Source organism: Euleptes europaea, chromosome 11 (assembly GCF_029931775.1).
Source record: "Euleptes europaea isolate rEulEur1 chromosome 11, rEulEur1.hap1, whole genome shotgun sequence".
NCBI classification, from domain to species: Eukaryota; Metazoa; Chordata; class Lepidosauria; order Squamata; family Sphaerodactylidae; genus Euleptes; species Euleptes europaea.
This window is the reverse complement of record NC_079322.1, coordinates 24,269,162-24,286,763: the sequence shown is the minus strand read 5'-3', so window position 1 is coordinate 24,286,763 and position 17,602 is coordinate 24,269,162. Positions and strand designations below refer to the sequence as shown.

At 43.5% G+C, this 17,602-nt stretch overlaps 1 protein-coding gene across 1 annotated transcript in view; it reads left to right on the top strand.

Moving 5' to 3' along the window:
* The window catches only part of ITGA9 (integrin subunit alpha 9), a 275,713-nt gene that overhangs the window by 234,382 nt on the left and 23,729 nt on the right, over nucleotides 1-17,602 (top strand). The window contains exons 24-26 of the mRNA XM_056857744.1: nucleotides 9,964-10,089; nucleotides 13,743-13,862; nucleotides 15,010-15,111. Coding sequence (XP_056713722.1) covers nucleotides 9,964-10,089; nucleotides 13,743-13,862; nucleotides 15,010-15,111 — 348 coding nt within the window. The remainder of the gene's footprint in view (nucleotides 1-9,963; nucleotides 10,090-13,742; nucleotides 13,863-15,009; nucleotides 15,112-17,602) is intronic.

The window sequence follows — 17,602 nt, the reverse complement described above, 5'->3', positions numbered from 1 at the left end:
GTATTGGGTTGTTGTTTTTTTTTTGCAGTAATCATTTAGTTTTTAACAATTTTTCAGTCATTAAAAATGGTAATCCCAATAAAAAGCCAATTTATCCGGTTCTTCTGTGCAAGCTAATGTAGGGATGCCAGGTCCCTCTTCACCACCGGTGGAAGGTTTTTGGGGTGGAGCCTGAGGAGGGCGGGTTTTGGGCAGTGGAGGAGAGGGACTTCAATGCTGTAGAGTCAAATTGCCAAAGCAGCCATTTTCTCCAGTTGAACTGATCTCTGTCAGCTGGAGATCAGCTGTAATAGCAGGAGATCGCCCACTAGTACCTGGAGGTTTGCAACCCTATGCTAATGTGGCAGAAGGATGCTATATGTAGCTCTCAAGCCTCTTGCTTCTGTGGTCCAAATTGCCCCCGAGTCGATTCCTTCGTTGTCGTTCCACCAATTTCTAAACTTGCCTTTCTGTCCTTTAGTCATCAGACCAAAACATTTCTTTTGCCCAAGCTTTTAACTAAGGGTTGTTTGTTTCTTTCATTGCTGCATGGTCTCCTTCTTGCCCGATAACTTTTTATGGAGATTTTTGAGCTGCTTGGAGGTTGCTTTATGCTGTTTTTATACATATGGCTTGCTTTTATTGGCTTTTAATATTGATCATTTATGTCATGTTATGGTACAGGTTGAGTATCTCTTATCCAGACATCCGATATCCGATATCCAGACTGATCTGGAAAATGGACCTTTTGAGCTGGCATGCAGGCATTACTCACAGGCCCTCAGCGGTGCCATTAATGGTTCAGTATACACAAAATGATTAAAAATATTGTTTAAAATTACATTTAGGCTATGTGTATAAAGTATACATAAAAGATAAATGAATTTCGTATTTAGACTTGGGTGCCTTCCCCAAGATATTTCATTATGTATAAACAAAAGTTCCAAAATATTCCAAATTAAGGAAGGATCCGATATACAGACCACTTCTGGTCCCAAGCAGTCCGGATAAGGGATACCCAACTTGTTTTTATTTGTGTGTTGCCTTGAGCGGGTCTCTGGGGAGGTTGCCTGTAAATTCCCTAAATAAATAAAAACTTTTGGGGAACACTGTGTTGAACAACATGGTGCCATTTATTTATTTAGTATATATTTATTCAACTTTTCTCTCTAATGGGGACCTAAAGCAGCTTACAAAAAATACACTTTTGAACAAATTGATATCACACATTATGAAACAAACAAAAAAAGACATCCTGGGCTCATGTCTACCAGGTTGATCCACAGGCAGTGATTCACGGGCTAACAGCCAGGGGCTAAGAGCCCTTAAGCTCTTGGCCTTTGACTAGTACCCCTGGCAATGTCCAGGCTATAAATACCTGCATTGGGAGAGACAAAAGTGCTCAGCCCAGGTGTTTCAACCTGGCAGCCATCTTCCCTTGATTCTGTGTGAGGAAACTCAGAAGAAGGGCTCTCATCTGGGGCAAGACTCTTGATGAGGTGTGAACCACTCAAGCTGTTCACAGTACGTTAGGTCTATATCATAGGGTTGCCAGCTCCGGGTTGGGAAATTCCTGGAGATTTGGGGTGGGGTGTGGTTTGTAGAGGAACCCGAGCAGGGCATGATGTCATAGAGCATACCCTCCAAAGCAGCCATTTTTTCCAGGGGAATTGAAATTGTAGTCTGGAGATTAGTCATAATTCTGAGAGAGATCCAAGTGCCACTTGGAGGTTGGCAGTCGTACTGTACCATCATGAGGCAACAGCTGAGACAAATACATCTTACGATCATAAGCCAAAGGAGAAAAGAATACTGGGGATGAGTCTGTACTTCAGCATGTACATTTTGTATACCCACAAAGCCAAATGCAGTCAGTGAGCCATGTGGGTATCTGACAGATGCTTGAGGGCCCCTTCCACCTCCCAAGTTTTGCAGGCCCAGACAAGCTGCGCATTTATCTGGCCCTTGCTAGACTACGTGGCTGGTGGGGCTGCAATTCAACTTGGTGGCGAGTCTCAAGTGGTAAAGGCCTGCTCTGCTGCCATTGTGTAACAGCTGTTTGGAAGAAGCCTCCATGAAGCTTTACCCTGATATCATGTAGCAGTTGGCATCTTTACAATGCATAAATTATCCTCCACTTTGCCACCAGCGAAAGGCAGAATGTAAGCACAGTCTTGGGTTTCAACAGTTGAGCCCTTGAGCATGGGAATGTTATGTGTAAACTCTCTTTTTGGTTGCCATGTATGGTGGTGTTTAAGCGGTAGGCTTAAGCCTTTTTGTGAGCACTAAAATTAAATAAACGTTTCTTTTCACCGTTGATATATTGGGTGCTCTCCCTCTTTCCTACTCCCAAAGACTGAATGCCTTTGTTGTTCTTGCCAAACAGGGCTAATCATGTCTATTCTTGGTTGCTGTACCAGTTCAGATGGGTTTTGTGTGCAGAACAGCCCTGCCTATTGGCTCACAACGAAAATTTTTCATCAAAGGTCAAATCTTTAAAAGTTTCCAAGATTTGTCAAAGAATATTTAAGGTGTTATGTATGCTGCAGTCCTTATCTGTTCGCTGGGAATACTTCACGTGGGCATGCCGCAATGGCACCTGTTTTCTGGGAATCAAAAATATAGACTGAGAAAAAGGGTGAAGCTAAACATTGCTTTTGATATCTCCTGCTGCATTTACTTCTAATACAATGCTGGTTGGAAAACTCAATATAAGCATGCAACAAAAACAGCAGAAATCAGTACATTGGCTATCACTCGCTTTTTCTTTAATAGAGGGAACCAATATATTCCAGCTGCATTAAAAGTTTTCAATGCTAAAGTAAGTCCACAGCTGTTGTACGGCATCCCAATATGGATTGGAGCAGTCGAACAACCAATCGAATGCATCCAAGCTAAATTTCTCTGTAAAATATTGGGTATGCCGAATTGTGTTCCTTATGCAGCTCTGTGCTTGGAAACTAGTCAAGTGATATGTGAAACTAGAGTGTGGCTTATTTTGGTTAAATTCTGGCTTCACCTAGATTTCAAGGCTGATCCCTCTTCTCTTGTCTATCATATGCTGATGGAATCACATGGCTCTAATTGGTCAGCTCACATTGAGAGTAAAATCCAATCCATTGGCCTTCCATTGGACTCGTTGCTTATGCTCAGAAACAGAAGCATTTCAAACAACAAAACGCAGACTATTAGAGATCGGATTTCAAAATCTTAATAGTGCTGCTAACAGGACTTGCTCCCCATTAAGTCTAGGATTCCCTTTAATATATATGAGCCTACACCATATTTGTACCACCTTTATGACACTCAGCAACGCAGAGCCCTCTCCCTGGCCAGATTCAATGTCATGCCATCTGCAATTTTGGAAGGAAGATTTCGTAAAATCCCCCTCTCAGAGAGGCTTTGCCCCTGTGGTAATAATTGCACTGAATCAATTGTACATGTCTTATTCCATTGCAGATTTTATACAGAAATTTGCAGCAAATTTTTAGGCCCTATTTGACAAAAAAGTCAAACTTTCCTGATTGTTTTAAAGCTCTTTTCTTGCTGAATAATCACTCTTCTGCTATATTGGAATTTGTAGCACAATTTCTGAGACTTGCTATGAATGTCCGTCAGCAAGTTAAGTAAAGGGCTTTTATTAATTCCACCATTCTTTTATCTATTATGTTTTATCCTTGTCAGAAATGTTCAACTGCAATAATTTTATGTTGCTATGCAGACACCCCATGTTTCGATTTTATGCCAATTATGACGCACCCCCCTTCCAACCACTTCAATATCCCACTCACTCAGCCCGGCAGTATATGCTGAGGGGAAAAGGTGTTGGCCTGAGTATATTTGTGAGGAGAATTATTTTCCTTCTTCTCCTCCAGTCCCACACCCGTATTTACCTCAGTGAGAAATAGGAGACAAGAGGCTTTTCAACTTAAACAGAGAAAACAGGGAAGTTTATTAAAGAGAACTCACAGAGATTGGTTTTTAAGAAAAGGAGAAATTTGGAGGGAAAACTCAGAGTTAGATTGATACAAGCAAGATTACATCCGAGAAATAGCTTAGATGTTTTCTTCACACAAGTTCCTTCAGTTCTCAAGCTTAGTTCTATCTCTTCAGAACTATTGTACACATTCAGCTTCAGCTTTAGTTCTGTCCCTTAGAACTACTATTCAGATTCAGCTTTCAAAACTGCCATACAGCTTCAGACTCTCAAAACTCTGTCCCCAGCCTAGCTCTCTCTCTGACTACCCCACCTAAGTGACTGTAATCCTCCACACCTTCCTCCTACTGGAATAGCTCCACCTCAGAGACTCATTCCCCTTTGTGACCTGAGAATGGGCCCTCTCTAACCCAGTTCTCACTCCTGTCGCTCCCACAGGTTGTGTGTGTCAATAGCTTTGGCTTTCACCCTTCAGGTTCTCAGAATACAGTCTGGCTTCTTCTTCGTCTTTTCACCCAGCTCTAAATCTAACACAGCCCTCTCTGGCTGGTTCCAAGCTTCCACTACTATCACAGCCTCCTCTCAGGCTGGTTCCACGCTTCGAATCCTATCGCAGCCCTCCTGTCAGGCTGGGTCCCAAACTTCGAATCTGTCTCAGCCCTCCTAACCAGGCTGGGTCCCAAGCTTCGAATGCTTTCTGTCCCTCAGAGCTCAGAGTATCAGCTCTCTGGCTCCGTCCACTCTTCATCTGTCAGCTCTTGCTGCTGGTTGACCCCTTATCCGTCACACCAATAAAGGAGATTGTTATTATTGATATCTCCTGCTGAGCTGATCAATGAGAAGGGAAGACACAGAACCAGCCACACAATGACCAATATAAGCAGTCATCATAGGGCAAACGGCAGGAGGAATACGTGTGAGCTTTTCGTAAGCGAGAAGTGTGAGGTCTCATTTTACAAATAATTGAAAGCAACAGAAAGGAGGAGTGATGGTCACATCCATTTGGTGTAACTTGTCAAGGGAAAGGCATCCTTCATTTGCTTGTTTGAACACGTGAACATATAACACATAAACTGCCTTATACTGAAACAGACCCTTGGTTCAGTCAAAGTCAGTATTGTCTACTTAGACTGGCAACGGCTCTCCAGAGTCTCAGGCAGAGGTCTTTCACATCACCTACCTGCCTTGTCCCTTTAACTGGAGATGACGGGGATTGAACCTGGGACCTTCTGCATGCCAAGCAGATGCTGCCACTGAGCCACAGCCCCTCCCCTGTAAGCACAGTTTGAAGTTCTTACTGTTTCTTGGGGAGAACTTACGTGGCTTGTACATCTACTTATTTTGTACAAGCCTACTATGAGAGTATTCTGAACCTCTGTGGAAAGGGGAGAATTACTGCATGTTCAGTTCGCCTGTTTCTATTCTGGGAGTATATTTTTAAAGAAATCTTTTTTTGGTTTTTTTTTTTTTAACTCTCTTTGACGACAGTTCAAAGATGAAACATTTAACAAGTCACCAAGGTCATTGTACCCTGGGGCTTCTGAAGGAGGCATCTGTTTGAGGCATGAACGGTATCAGCTGATCCATATTCATCCCAGAAGGGTGTCTCTCCAATAGCTATCGGTTGTCATTCAGAAGTGCTGTAATTGACCATTCCAGCTTGCTCTGTGCGGCTGGGGGTAAAAATAACCTGAAACTGTACAGAAAGAATGAGAGAGCCATTGTACACAAATGTGTTTGACAATTCCACAATCGGAGAAAATGGTCTTGATTTTAATGGATGAAGGACTTTGTTAAAGGGGGTATTGCTGGGAATCATGGAAAATGAAAAGGGGTATGAAGTGAAAAAATCAATATGTGAATGTTCTTGTGTGTTAAGGGGAGTAACTACAATAACTAAGACATCTAATAGCCCTTTTCTGCTTTCTGTGTTGCATTTATAACATTCAGAAGTAACTCACCAGAAAGTGAGTCAGTGGAGGAATCCTATGCCTGCAACCGGGTGGGGTTTTGGTAGTGATCTTATCTGTGATTTCTCACGTGAAACTGGATGAGGGACCAATAGTGCTGTTCTGAGTGGACACCGCTTTCTCTTCTACAAGCCATCTGCCATCATGACGTAAGAACATAAGAAAGGCCATGCTGGATCAGACCAAGGCCCATCAAGTCCAGCAGTCTGTTCACACAGTGGCCAACCAGGTGCCTTTAGGAAACCCACAAACAAGACGACTGCAGCAGCAGCATCCTGCCTGTGTTACACATCACCTAATATATTAGACATGATCCTATGATCCTGGAGAGAATAGGTATGCATCATGACTAGTAGCTATTTTGACTAGTAGCCATGAATAGCCCTCTCCTCTTTGAACATGTCCACGCCCCTCTTAAAGCCTTCCAAGTTGGCAGCCATCACCACATCCTGGAGCAGGGAGTCCCACAATTTAACTATGTGTTGTGTGAAGAAATACTTCCTTTTATCAGTTTTGAATCTCTCACCCTCCAGCTTCAGCAGATGACCCCACATTCTAGTATTATGAGAGAGGGAGAAAAGCTTCTCCCTGCCAACTCTCTCCAAACCATGCATAATGTTATAGACCTCTATCATGTCTCCCCTTAACTGCCTTCTTTATTCTTTTGTTACAGTTTTTTAGGCACCACTTACCTAAAGGGTCTCACAGCAATTTACAACATTAAAACAGTGTAATAGATAGGAGAAACTGCACTGGAGGATCCTTTTGGATCCCTTGTCCCTTTTGGAATGTGGTTCTCCAGCATGTGATAACTAAATTGCCATTGGTGTGAAATTAAATAGGCTTTAGAGAGACTGCAAATGAACTTAAAAAAACAACAACAATCCATACCTCAGAATAACACATTTGGGCTGATCTATGCCCCTGCCTTCCAGAAACAATTGACCTCCTAAAAATGCACGGCTCCTGTATTGGTCTAACGATGACACAGTCTGAGAGGCTAAAATTCACTGCCACTTTCTCTCTCTTCTCTCCCCGCTCCATACGGTTACTCAAGTATACAACATCTATTATAGAAATCCTATGGGAAATTCTTTTGTGTATTGCAATCACTGCATTCTTTGTGAGTGAAGTCATGTGCATTTTTTACTTGACTGGTAATATCCTGCCTCTGAGAAGCGATGAGGTTTATGTTGGAAAAAAAGCACAATCAGAATACCTGCTGTCCCAAAATGTATTGCACGTTTTGGTATTACATGAAAAATAAGCTGAAAGGCTGTTTAATGGAAACAGTCTGTTTATGAGATAGAATCGGCTTGTTCTATGCATGGCATTTACAAAAGGAGCAGATGGGTATGAACCTAGCTATTTTTATATTTCTAGTTTACCATTTCTATTTTGGCAGGTCACAACAATTATTTGTCAAAGTATGTGACATATTTCAAATCTTCATTCTGTCAGGCACTATTATTTCAATTGTAAAATTAGGCACATTCTTTGCAAAAACAAACAAATCCTGAAGCATAATCAGATTGTAATACATTGTAATAAGCAAGTGGGTGTGTGCCAGCATGGTGTAGTGGTTAAGAGCAGTGGTTTGGGGCGGTTTAGACTCTCATCTGGAGAGCCGTGTTTGAATCCCCACTCCTCCACATGAGCGGTGGACGCTAATCTGGTGAACCAGGTTGGTTTCCCCACTTCTACTCCTACAAATGAAGCCAGCTGGGTGACCTTGGGCTAGTCACAGTTCTCTCCGAACTCTCTCAGCCCTACCTACCTCACAGGGTGTCTGTTGTGGGGAGAGGAAGGGAAGGTGACTACTACTACTACTACTACTACTATTACTACTACTACTTCTTCTTCCCTATTTACTTTCTAACAATTGAACATATGCTCAGTTTTGTGTTACTTTCTGATTTCTGCACATGTTATAATTTATTCAAATGGCCATTCCTGATGGGTGTTGAAGCCAACATCTCGACGTTCCCACTGGGTCTTCAGTTCATCGCATTAGCAAACTATTCAATCTGTCCAAATAGTGCTTCACACTGTATATGCTTTCAAAGAAATTTTAGGATGTGTTGAGTACTGAAATCCACTGAAATCTACTTTTATGTGGGGTATGGGCCAGAATTATCAAAGTATTACTCTATATTAAATACTAAGGACGGCATGACTGAGTCTAAGGCTCTGGGTTTAAGTTGTGAGTTGTTTCAGATATTGAATCTTTTCAGTGAGTACAGTGTCATGATGACTATGCAAAGATGAAGTTAATCATGAGTTACACATATAGGTTTGTGTTCCATGGGCCTCCCACATGACCACTTCACTTGGAGGAGACCCATTCATCTGCATTTGCAGAAACAGATCCCTGTGATTTGACATGTGCTACATAAACAGTGTGGATTTCTAACCAACTGTAAATATGATCAGCAACTATCGCTTGTGTTTTTCATTCCCTCATGACAAAGCCATTCGATAAACCGCAGGTTCTTATGAACAGTGTTCCTACGGCTGGCAGGCTCCTTGCCTGGATTCTTTTGTCTATTTCTGTAGTTCTGTTTCCATAAAGCTTCATCCTGAAGCAGCTTGGGCTGAGAGCTTCTAATCCTAGATGAAGGATGACCACCCACACTCTTACACATTCCAGCAATGCCAACTGTGAGACATTAAAATGGTTTTACAAATTTATATCCCAGTTTTAAGTCAGTTACTTAGACGCAAGGGCCATGGCTTTTTATATAACTTAATTCTATCTGATGTATCAGTGGTTGAGACGCCTGGCTGCAATCATAAGCACGCTTACTTAGAAGTCAGGCTACTTCTTCTAAGATTGAAGAGATTGCCATTCCCCATGCTTACTTCCACGAAATTCTGGTACTGTTAGAACAACTTGATTACATGGGAGAGGCCAGATGATATGCTTACTGCCCATGCTGAGCACTGCTGCTTGTTAAAGTTATGAGACATTGAAAGAATAATTTAGGAGAACTATAACATTCGATTCAGTAATCAATATGTATATATGTGGCTGTAACATTTTAAAATTTTTATTCATGTAACTCTGGGTGTTGTGGGTTATACATTTTGTATGGTTTTAATCTGAACATTGTTAAGGTCTGTGACTAAAACATTAATAAAATTGATTGATTGAATGTGTTTGTATCCCATCATAGGCTTTAAAATCCTTAAGAGTGCTAACAACTATTGAAAACAAGTGCATCTTATCAGTGGTATACTCCATAATCAATGTAATAAACACATAAATAACTGGCATATTCTAATAAAGACACGTTAAGTCTAGGATAAAATTCACACTTCCCCCAGTGCTTTGCTTGAACAAGATGGTCTTAAGAGAGCCAGCGTGGTGTAGTGGTTAAGAGCAGCAGACTCTAATCAGGAGAACCGAGTTTGATTCCCCACTCCTCCACATGAGCGGCGGACTCTAATCTGGTGACCGGGTCTGTTTCCCCACTCCTCCACATGAAGCCTTCTGGGTGACCTTGGGCTAGTCACAGTTCTCTCCAAACTCTCTCAGCCCCACCTACCTCACAAGGTGTCTGTTGTGGGGAGGGGAAGGGAAGGCGATTGTAAGCCGCTTTGAGACTCCTTAAAAAAAGGTAAAGAAAAGCAGCGTATAAAAACCAACTCTTCTTCTTAAACCAACTCCTAAAACAGTACAACAATGTTGACTTGCTGCATGGTGGAGGCACCATCACCTCTGCCCCATGTTGTGGCCACCAGCCAAACATCAGACAAGGCTGGTGCTTGGAACAGGCCATATTGGATGATATGGGGAGTGTTTCCTGAGAGCCCCACCCCCAGGCCTAAGCACTGCATGGCTTTAATTTCAGGCATTTTGAATTATGCCTAAAAATTAACTGGGAGCCATTATACATATTTTAGCAGAGGAGACTTTAAAAAAATACAAGAAAGATGTACAAGTTGGTTTTGTCTCTTTGGCCATATGGGAGAAGTATGAAACAATTGGTAATTAATGTATTGGGGGACATGCGTAGAATATAAAAGTATCAGAAAGAGGATGAGTTTGTATTATGGTCTTTCTTGTGCCTTCAGGTTGCCCAGGACAAAGGAAACTGCTCATTTCAGAGAAACCCAACCCCATGTGTCATTCCTCAAGAAAAAGAGAACATTTTCCATACAATATTTGCCTTTTTTACAAAGTCTGGGAGAAAAGTACTGGTAAGAAATCCCATCTGCTGTTTCGACAATCCAGAGCTCTGTGCAAACATAGTCTTTTCACATCCAGTTATCATGGATTTCTCTCAGTTCCGCTGTTCATTACAGTGGTGACCCATTAGGTAAAGAGTTGATTTCTAAAATAATTGCACCTACTGCTTGTTAAAAAACTTGTATTTAAGTCCTTTTTAAAGCTGAGGTAGCACTTTCCACCAATTCCCCTCCCCAATGAGACTTTCCACAGTACTCTGGCTGAGGATCTGCTGGCCCCCAGGATCAAAACTGCAAGTGGTTCAGTAGGATGCAGTGGGAAGAGGGAATCAGCAGAGGTTTTTGCATGGTTGGGTCATGTCCTCTAACATACACTTGATGGCATTAAAGTCAGTCAGGGTCTTGTTTGTGTGAAAATGTGCTGCAGAGGTGAAAATCCCATCCGCTGTCTGGAGTTATGTGGATCATAATCTACACTAGCAGTAGAAAAGAGCAAGAGTCCAGTAGCACCTTAAAGACTAATAAAATTTCTGTTGTATCTGAAGAAGCGAGCTGTGGCTCATGAAAGCTCATACCCTGCCAGAAATTTTATTAGTCTTTAAGGTGCTACTGGTCCCTTTTCCCGAGGTTCCTTTTTATGCAAGCTTGTCTAAATTTTCTCCCCACGGCCTGGACCACGGGGAGATATGCCAAGGTCCCCTACGAGAAAAGGCTATGTTCCTGTGCCTCTGGACAAGTCGAATCCGTGGCCCATGTATTGCTACACTGTGAGCATGGCTCACCCTTACGGGAACAGATCATTGAACCCCTTTTGAAAGATTGCCCTGGCAGCACTGATAAGGAGCTAGTTAGATTTCTTTTAAGTGACAGCTATCGTCAGGTTACTGCAGGAGTTGCTAGCTTCTTGGGACTCATTTTAAAAATTTTAAACCCCGTATATGATCTTAGGAAGAGACCTGTTCAAAATTTTATAATCTCCTTTTAACCTCAATATGTATGTATTTATTTATATATCTTTTGTGCCAATAAAGGTCTGATTTGATTTGTGCTACTGTACTCTTGCTCTTTTCTACTGCTAGTGTAGTTTATGATCCACATAGCCCCAGACATCGGGTGGGATCCACATAGCCCCAGACATCGAACGGCTACCCATCATGATAATCTACACTGGAGTGCCAACTCTCAAAGCACAATATCTGTTTGGGCAGAACGTAAGGTAGATTTTCTGTTCTGCTACCTACAGACTGTTCATTTTCTCACTAACATCTGAATTATGGCAACTGTCTGTCTGGGGAACATGGAGATGGACATCCTCATATGCAGTTGCATATGTTTGACCCGCTGCACCACGTGAGGTGTTTGGATGAAGGCCTTGAAGCAAAAGAAGCTTTTGATAGCAGATCAACTTTTAGATTGGGAGTATGAATTTGATATGAAGAGCCATGCTGCAAATTACGTATATGAATAGCTGACGGCTACCAAGTCAGACCCTTAGTCTATGTGGGTCAGTGTTGCTTACTCTGACTGGCAGTGTCTCTCTAGGACCGTGTTGGCGAACCTATGGCACGGGTGCCACTTCCGGCACGCGTAGCCCTTTCTGCCGGCACGCACGGTTCCTCCAAGCCGCTGGCCTTTCCGGCTCTGCCCCACCCCGGATGGGGGAGGCTGTAGCCCAGGGGTGGGGAACCTCCGACATCATTGGCGGTGGCCCCCGGACTCTCCCACAGAAGCTGCCGCCATTGCCGCCGCTGGAGCGTGCGTGGCCGGCCAGGTGGGTGGGAGAGCGGGGAACAGAAGCCGAGCGCTCACACTCGGCATGGCCGGCGGCTTCTCCGGCGCCCTCTGGGCCTGTGCGGGCGGAGGGGCATGGCTGGTCGGTGGGTGCGAAGGAGGCGCCCTCTGCCCCACCCTGCTCGCCTCTCACAAGCCTGCCGCCGCGCCCCACCGAGTGGCAAATCCAAGGCAAAACCTCCCATGCATAAATGGCCTCTTTCTTTTTCTGTCTCCCTCTGTCCTTTTCTTTCTCTCCCTTGCTCCATTTCTTTCTCCCTTTCTCTCTCTTTTTCTTTCTTTCTCTCCCTCCCTTCCTTCCCTTTCCCCCTCCCTTCCCTTCTTTCCTTCCTTCCTTCCTTCTTTCCCTCCAGCAGCTTCTCCGGCACCCTCTGGGTCTGTGCGGGCGGAGCGGCATGCAGTCCTATTCCACCTTTGAAGTGCCCACAAGCTGTCCTCCAAAAACCTTTCCATTTGTCTTAATATGTAAAGAGAAAACACTAAGGAACTAGTTGCCAATCTCCAGGTACTAGCTGGAGATCTGCTATTACAGGTGATCTCCAACCAATAGAGATCAGTTCCCCTGGAAAAAATTGCCACTTTGGCAATTGGACTCTATGGCACTGAAGTCCTTCCCCAAACCCCACCCTCCTCAGGCACCCCCCCAAAAACCTCCCACTCATGGTGAAGAGGAACTTGGCAACCCTAGCCTCTCCCTCTGGGCCCCCTCTGGGGGTGGTATTCAGGTTAAATTGCCGCATTGGCACTCGGCGATAAATAAGTGGGTTTTTGGTTGCAGTTTGGGCACTCGGTCTCTAAAAGGTTCGCCATCACTGCTCTAGGATCTCAGGTAGAGATCTTAGAACTTGCTGCACAAGATCCTTTTACTGGAGATGCCAGGGACTGAACCTGAACCTTCTGTATCAAAGAAGGACCTCTGCCACTGAGCCACAGATTCTCCCTTCAGTCCATCATTTACTACACCCTTTCAGAATGTATTTATCTCAACAAATATTTATTTAACCATCTTGTTTCAGCATTCTTTTTTTTAAATTAAGAAATAATCTGTGTGCAGTCTAATCCTATACTTGGGAGTTGATTTCAGTGGAACATGTGCAGAGGTCTAAAATCCAAAGAGGTTTGGAGTTAATCCAATCCATCCCCATTTATAGAACCAGCACAAGATATCTGCCCTGGTTAGAATTCGTCTTTATATGAAGGACAGCTCATTCCTGAGCTTTGTGGCTGCCGGGGTCGGTGTAACCAAGGTGCCACATCCAAAAAGGTTCCCCAGCTGCCAAAACGCTAAAAAGCCTTTTTTAAATGTAATTTTTTAAAAAAAAATCGGGCATATTTCCCCTTAGAGAACAGCAGGAAAAACCTGACGCAGCAGTGCTGTTTCAGAGGGGGGCATTCCTGGACTGGAAGGGGTTAGGAGGCAGCTTACCAGCAGCCCCTCCCTCCCGAATGCCCCGGGAATGCCTCCCAGGACACCGGTGTGAGCACTTGCGCCGGTGGGAGGCCGAGCCGGCGTCCAGGGCCACACTGCCGCACCAGTCCTGGGGCGCCACCGCAAGTGGCACTATACCAGCGTCCATGCCACTTTGTATGGCACAAGTGGCACGGATGCTGGCATAGGGGGCTGGCCACCTCTTAAGCCCATCCGGCCCTCAGGCTCAGGAATGAGCTCTAAGGCTATATAGACCATCATAAATTCGTTTTCCTGCAAATCTCTCTAGGTGATTTCCCCTCCCCCCCGAAGTACAACAGTGAACAAAATCATGACTGATGCCATCCAGTTTAATCCAAAAGGCTGAGCAGCATTTATTTTATTTTCTCTTTTGAATTTATTACTTTCTAAATCAGCCTCACATCTCTCTACTTGTCTTCCGTAGGACTGCGAAAGACCCGGCAGGTCTTGCTTAATCGTTCGTTGCAATTTAAGTTCACTAGCCAAAGCCGAATCTCGCAGTATAGACGTATATATGCTATTGAACACTGAGATATTAAAAAAGGTAAGCCTCATCGCTTGAATAATAGTTGTAAAGTTTCTGTACAGAATCTAGCACGCAGTGGAGATTAAACCAGGATGATTGGGGATTTATTTCTTCCCATGCTGCTGTTTGGACAGATCCCAGAGACAGATTTTTTAAGCAGAAGAGATTTCAAACTGGAAAACTGTGTACAGGACTGTACCAAGTACATAGCAGAGTTATGCTCTGGTTGATACTAGCTGATGCCCACCCAAAGTGACTGGGCCCCATCAGGAGACCACCGGCATCCCAGGGCACTCTGCCAATATATAGGGTCAGGCTGCAAAGACCCCTGCCTTTTACTGTCCAGGTGGGAGTGGGGAGAGACACTGAAGAATGTGGACGTTTTGCCTCCAACTAGAAAGCTGTGTTCTCGGCTTTCACTTCCTCCTGCATCACCAACTAGGAATTATATTATTAGGATGTTGTGACTCTCTGATCTGGCTCCAGCAAAGGGCATATGACCCATTGATACTGTACGTGAACAAACAATGACTTTAACAGGCAACTGGCAGGACCATTTATGTTTAAACTCTTAGGAAATTCAAGAGGGAATCACTTCTGCAAGAGAAAAATATAAACATTTGGGCTTTTTTTTACAGTGTGTCGTGTCTGGATTTATTTTAATAATAATTTTTTTTATCATGCTACACACAAGTCCATTTCAAAAACAGTGTCTAAAGAACTGTTCCTAATTATCTGGAAATGGTATAGGTTTTCTTTTGTTGATGGTGGTGTTTGGCATGTTACTCTCTCCTAATGGGACAGTGGATCTAGACAAAAGAGTTTCTCATCCCGATGAAATCCAAGCTTGGCTTTACATCTGGAGCATTGTCTTTGCATCTTATCTGATACCTAGGGTTGCCAGGTCCCTCTTTGCCACTGGTGAGAGGTTTTTGGGGTGGAGCCTGAGGAGGGGAGAGACTTAAATGCCATAGAGTCCAATTGCTAAAGCGGCCATTTTTCTCCAGGTGAACTGGTCTCTATCGGCTGGAGATCAGTTGTAATAGCGGGAGATCTCCAGCTAGTACCTGGAGGTTGGCAATCCTACTGATACCCAAACCAGCAAATTCATAACCTATGTTTTTTTACCCACATTTCTCAGCCTTCCTTGTTCTTAAATCTTCAGGACAGCTCATCGGTCATCCAGTTTGTAACGAGAGCGAAGGTGAGGGTGGACACGACCATCCGAGCGGTAGAGGTGCCCAGTGGTAATTCAGAGGATGCCATGGTAAGCCTGAAGCTTGTGTCAGAGTTGCCCGTGTCGCTCATCTGGTACACGTTAGAGGGCCTTGCGCTGAGCTAGGAATTTGTGGCCAGGTTTCAGCTTCTTTGACACAAACGAGGGAGCGTGCGTTTCTTTGAATACGCCGGTGGCGCTGCTGCTTCACAAATCCTCCTGTGGTTTTGCCTGCTGTGCTAAGCCGTGTCTCTGTGGCAAAGGCTGCTTTGCAGAATACTTGAATGCACACTGAGGCAGGCAGGCTGATGTGTAAAAGCCTTGGGTATACCATTGCTCTAAGCCATAAGTATTTTTCCCCTCTGTGGAGTTGAAACCTGCTTTAATTGAAGACAGGTTTTTGGAAATCCTGGAGACTTATCCCCTTCAGGAAGATCAATTTATATGGAAGATTCTGAAACATTTAATAGTAGAGTTAATTACATACAAGGGTCAAAAAGAATAGTCAAGAGGACAAAAGACACCCCTATCTCTTTCATGCCCTCTGTTGGATTCACCAGAAAATATTTAATTTACTGCACTTGTAATGCAAATGGAATGCCCCCATTTTTTAGTGGTTAGAGGGACTTCAAGGGCAGCCTTGAAGGAGCTAGAAAATATTCTTGTGTAAGGATGTGTCACTGGCCACCAAGATCAAGTTAATTCATGCCCTGTTACTATGTATGGGTGTGAAAACTGGACATGGAAGAAAGCTGATAGGAAGAAAGTAGATTCCTTTGAAATGTGGTTTGGAGGAGAGTGTTATGGATACTTTGGACTGCCAAAAAAAACAAATCTGTGGATTATAGATCAAATCAAGCCTGAACTGGCTAAACTGAGGCTGTCGTATTTTGGTCACACTATGAGAAGACAATAGTCACAGGAAAAGACAATCATGCTAGGCAAAGCTGAAGGCAGCAGGAAAAGAGGAAGACCCAACATGCGATGGATTGACTCAATAAAGAAAGCCACAGCCCTCAGTTAGCAAGTCCTGAGCAAAGCTGTTAAGGATAGGACGTTTTGGAGGACATTGATTCATAGGGTCGCCATGAGTCAGAAGCGACTTGACGGCATTTAACACACACACACATACACACACACGGACTTTACTCCATTGTTAACGGGTTGGGGCAGTCCTTACTCTTGGGAAAAGCTTCCACTTGCAATGTCACATGATGAATTTGTGTCTCCATAGGGGGCAAGGGTTTCCCATAATTCCCCAGACTGGACCTGCTTGGGTATCTGGTTGTTTCCCCCCGCTGCTCTTGCTGGAGCTAGCATGCCACACTCTTCTTTGTTCTCAGGCCTCATGTGTATTTACAAAGATGTGCATTTACAAAGATCTTTGAAACCTCATGGGGAAAGTAGTCTGAGATGACTATTTGGAAAAGAGAAGCAGCGAGGAGGGAAAGGGTTAAGCATTCCACCGCTCCTGATGTTCCTCCAGTATAAACTGGCCCTCCTCAAACTGCTTACTTCATTTTCTCGCTCTCCCTCTCTTTTTGCCTTTTTTTTAAGACAGGTCATCCAGTTCAATTATGGGTATGTGCTTGTAATACTGAATTAGTTTCCACGTCACCTTATTTCCCCTTTTCTTGATTTTATTTTGTATTTCGCAAGTGTTTAAATGGATGCAATCCAGTGATCCCCATTTAAACACTTGCGAAATACGAAATCAAAATCTTTGTATATCTCAGGTTGGTTAGGTATGTGTGGGAAATCCTGGTCTGCGCACAGATTCTTCATTCTATCTTCACTAGATGTTACAGAAAACAATTCCAACTTTTAGAATAGCATGCTGATCCTGAATATATTACTTAAAAGTAAATTCCAGCGATTTCAGGAGAAAGTGCTTCCAAGCAACTGTGGTTGGGATCATTGCCTAATACTGTTTGGCTGCCATTTTGAATGCATCTTAGGGGTTTAGAGCCACCGTTCAAATTACCCTGAATGAAATCAGGAACAGAAATATTCTTAACATTTTAAGAACCTTAAATAGGATCATGTTTATAGTACAAATTGACCAAAATTCATCATTCATACCAACAAGAACTTATCAGGGTTGCCTAACTTCATAAGCTAACTATACTTTTTTTTTTTTGCCACAGCCAATAATTTTAGGGGTGCCAGGGAAGAAGTGCCTAATCAGAGAGGTTGCCCAGCGATCCATTGCATTGTTTCAGGGTTGCAACCCCATATCCTCTGTGGCAAATGGATCCTAGCCATGACTGCTTTCCAGATCATGCATTTATTAAAAAATTATTTTATTTATTTGGATATTTTTACCCCACTTTTCTGCCCAGCAGGGATTCAAAGCAACTTACAACATTGTTCTCCCCTCTTCCATTTTATCCTCGTACCAACAACCCTGAGAGGGAGGTTGTGCTGAGAGAGAACGACTGGCCAAGGTCACCCAGCAAGCTCCATGACAGAGTTGGGCTTCAAAACTGGATCTTCCAGATCTGTTGGGCCAGTTTATTGCAAATGAGTTTTTTTCTATCAG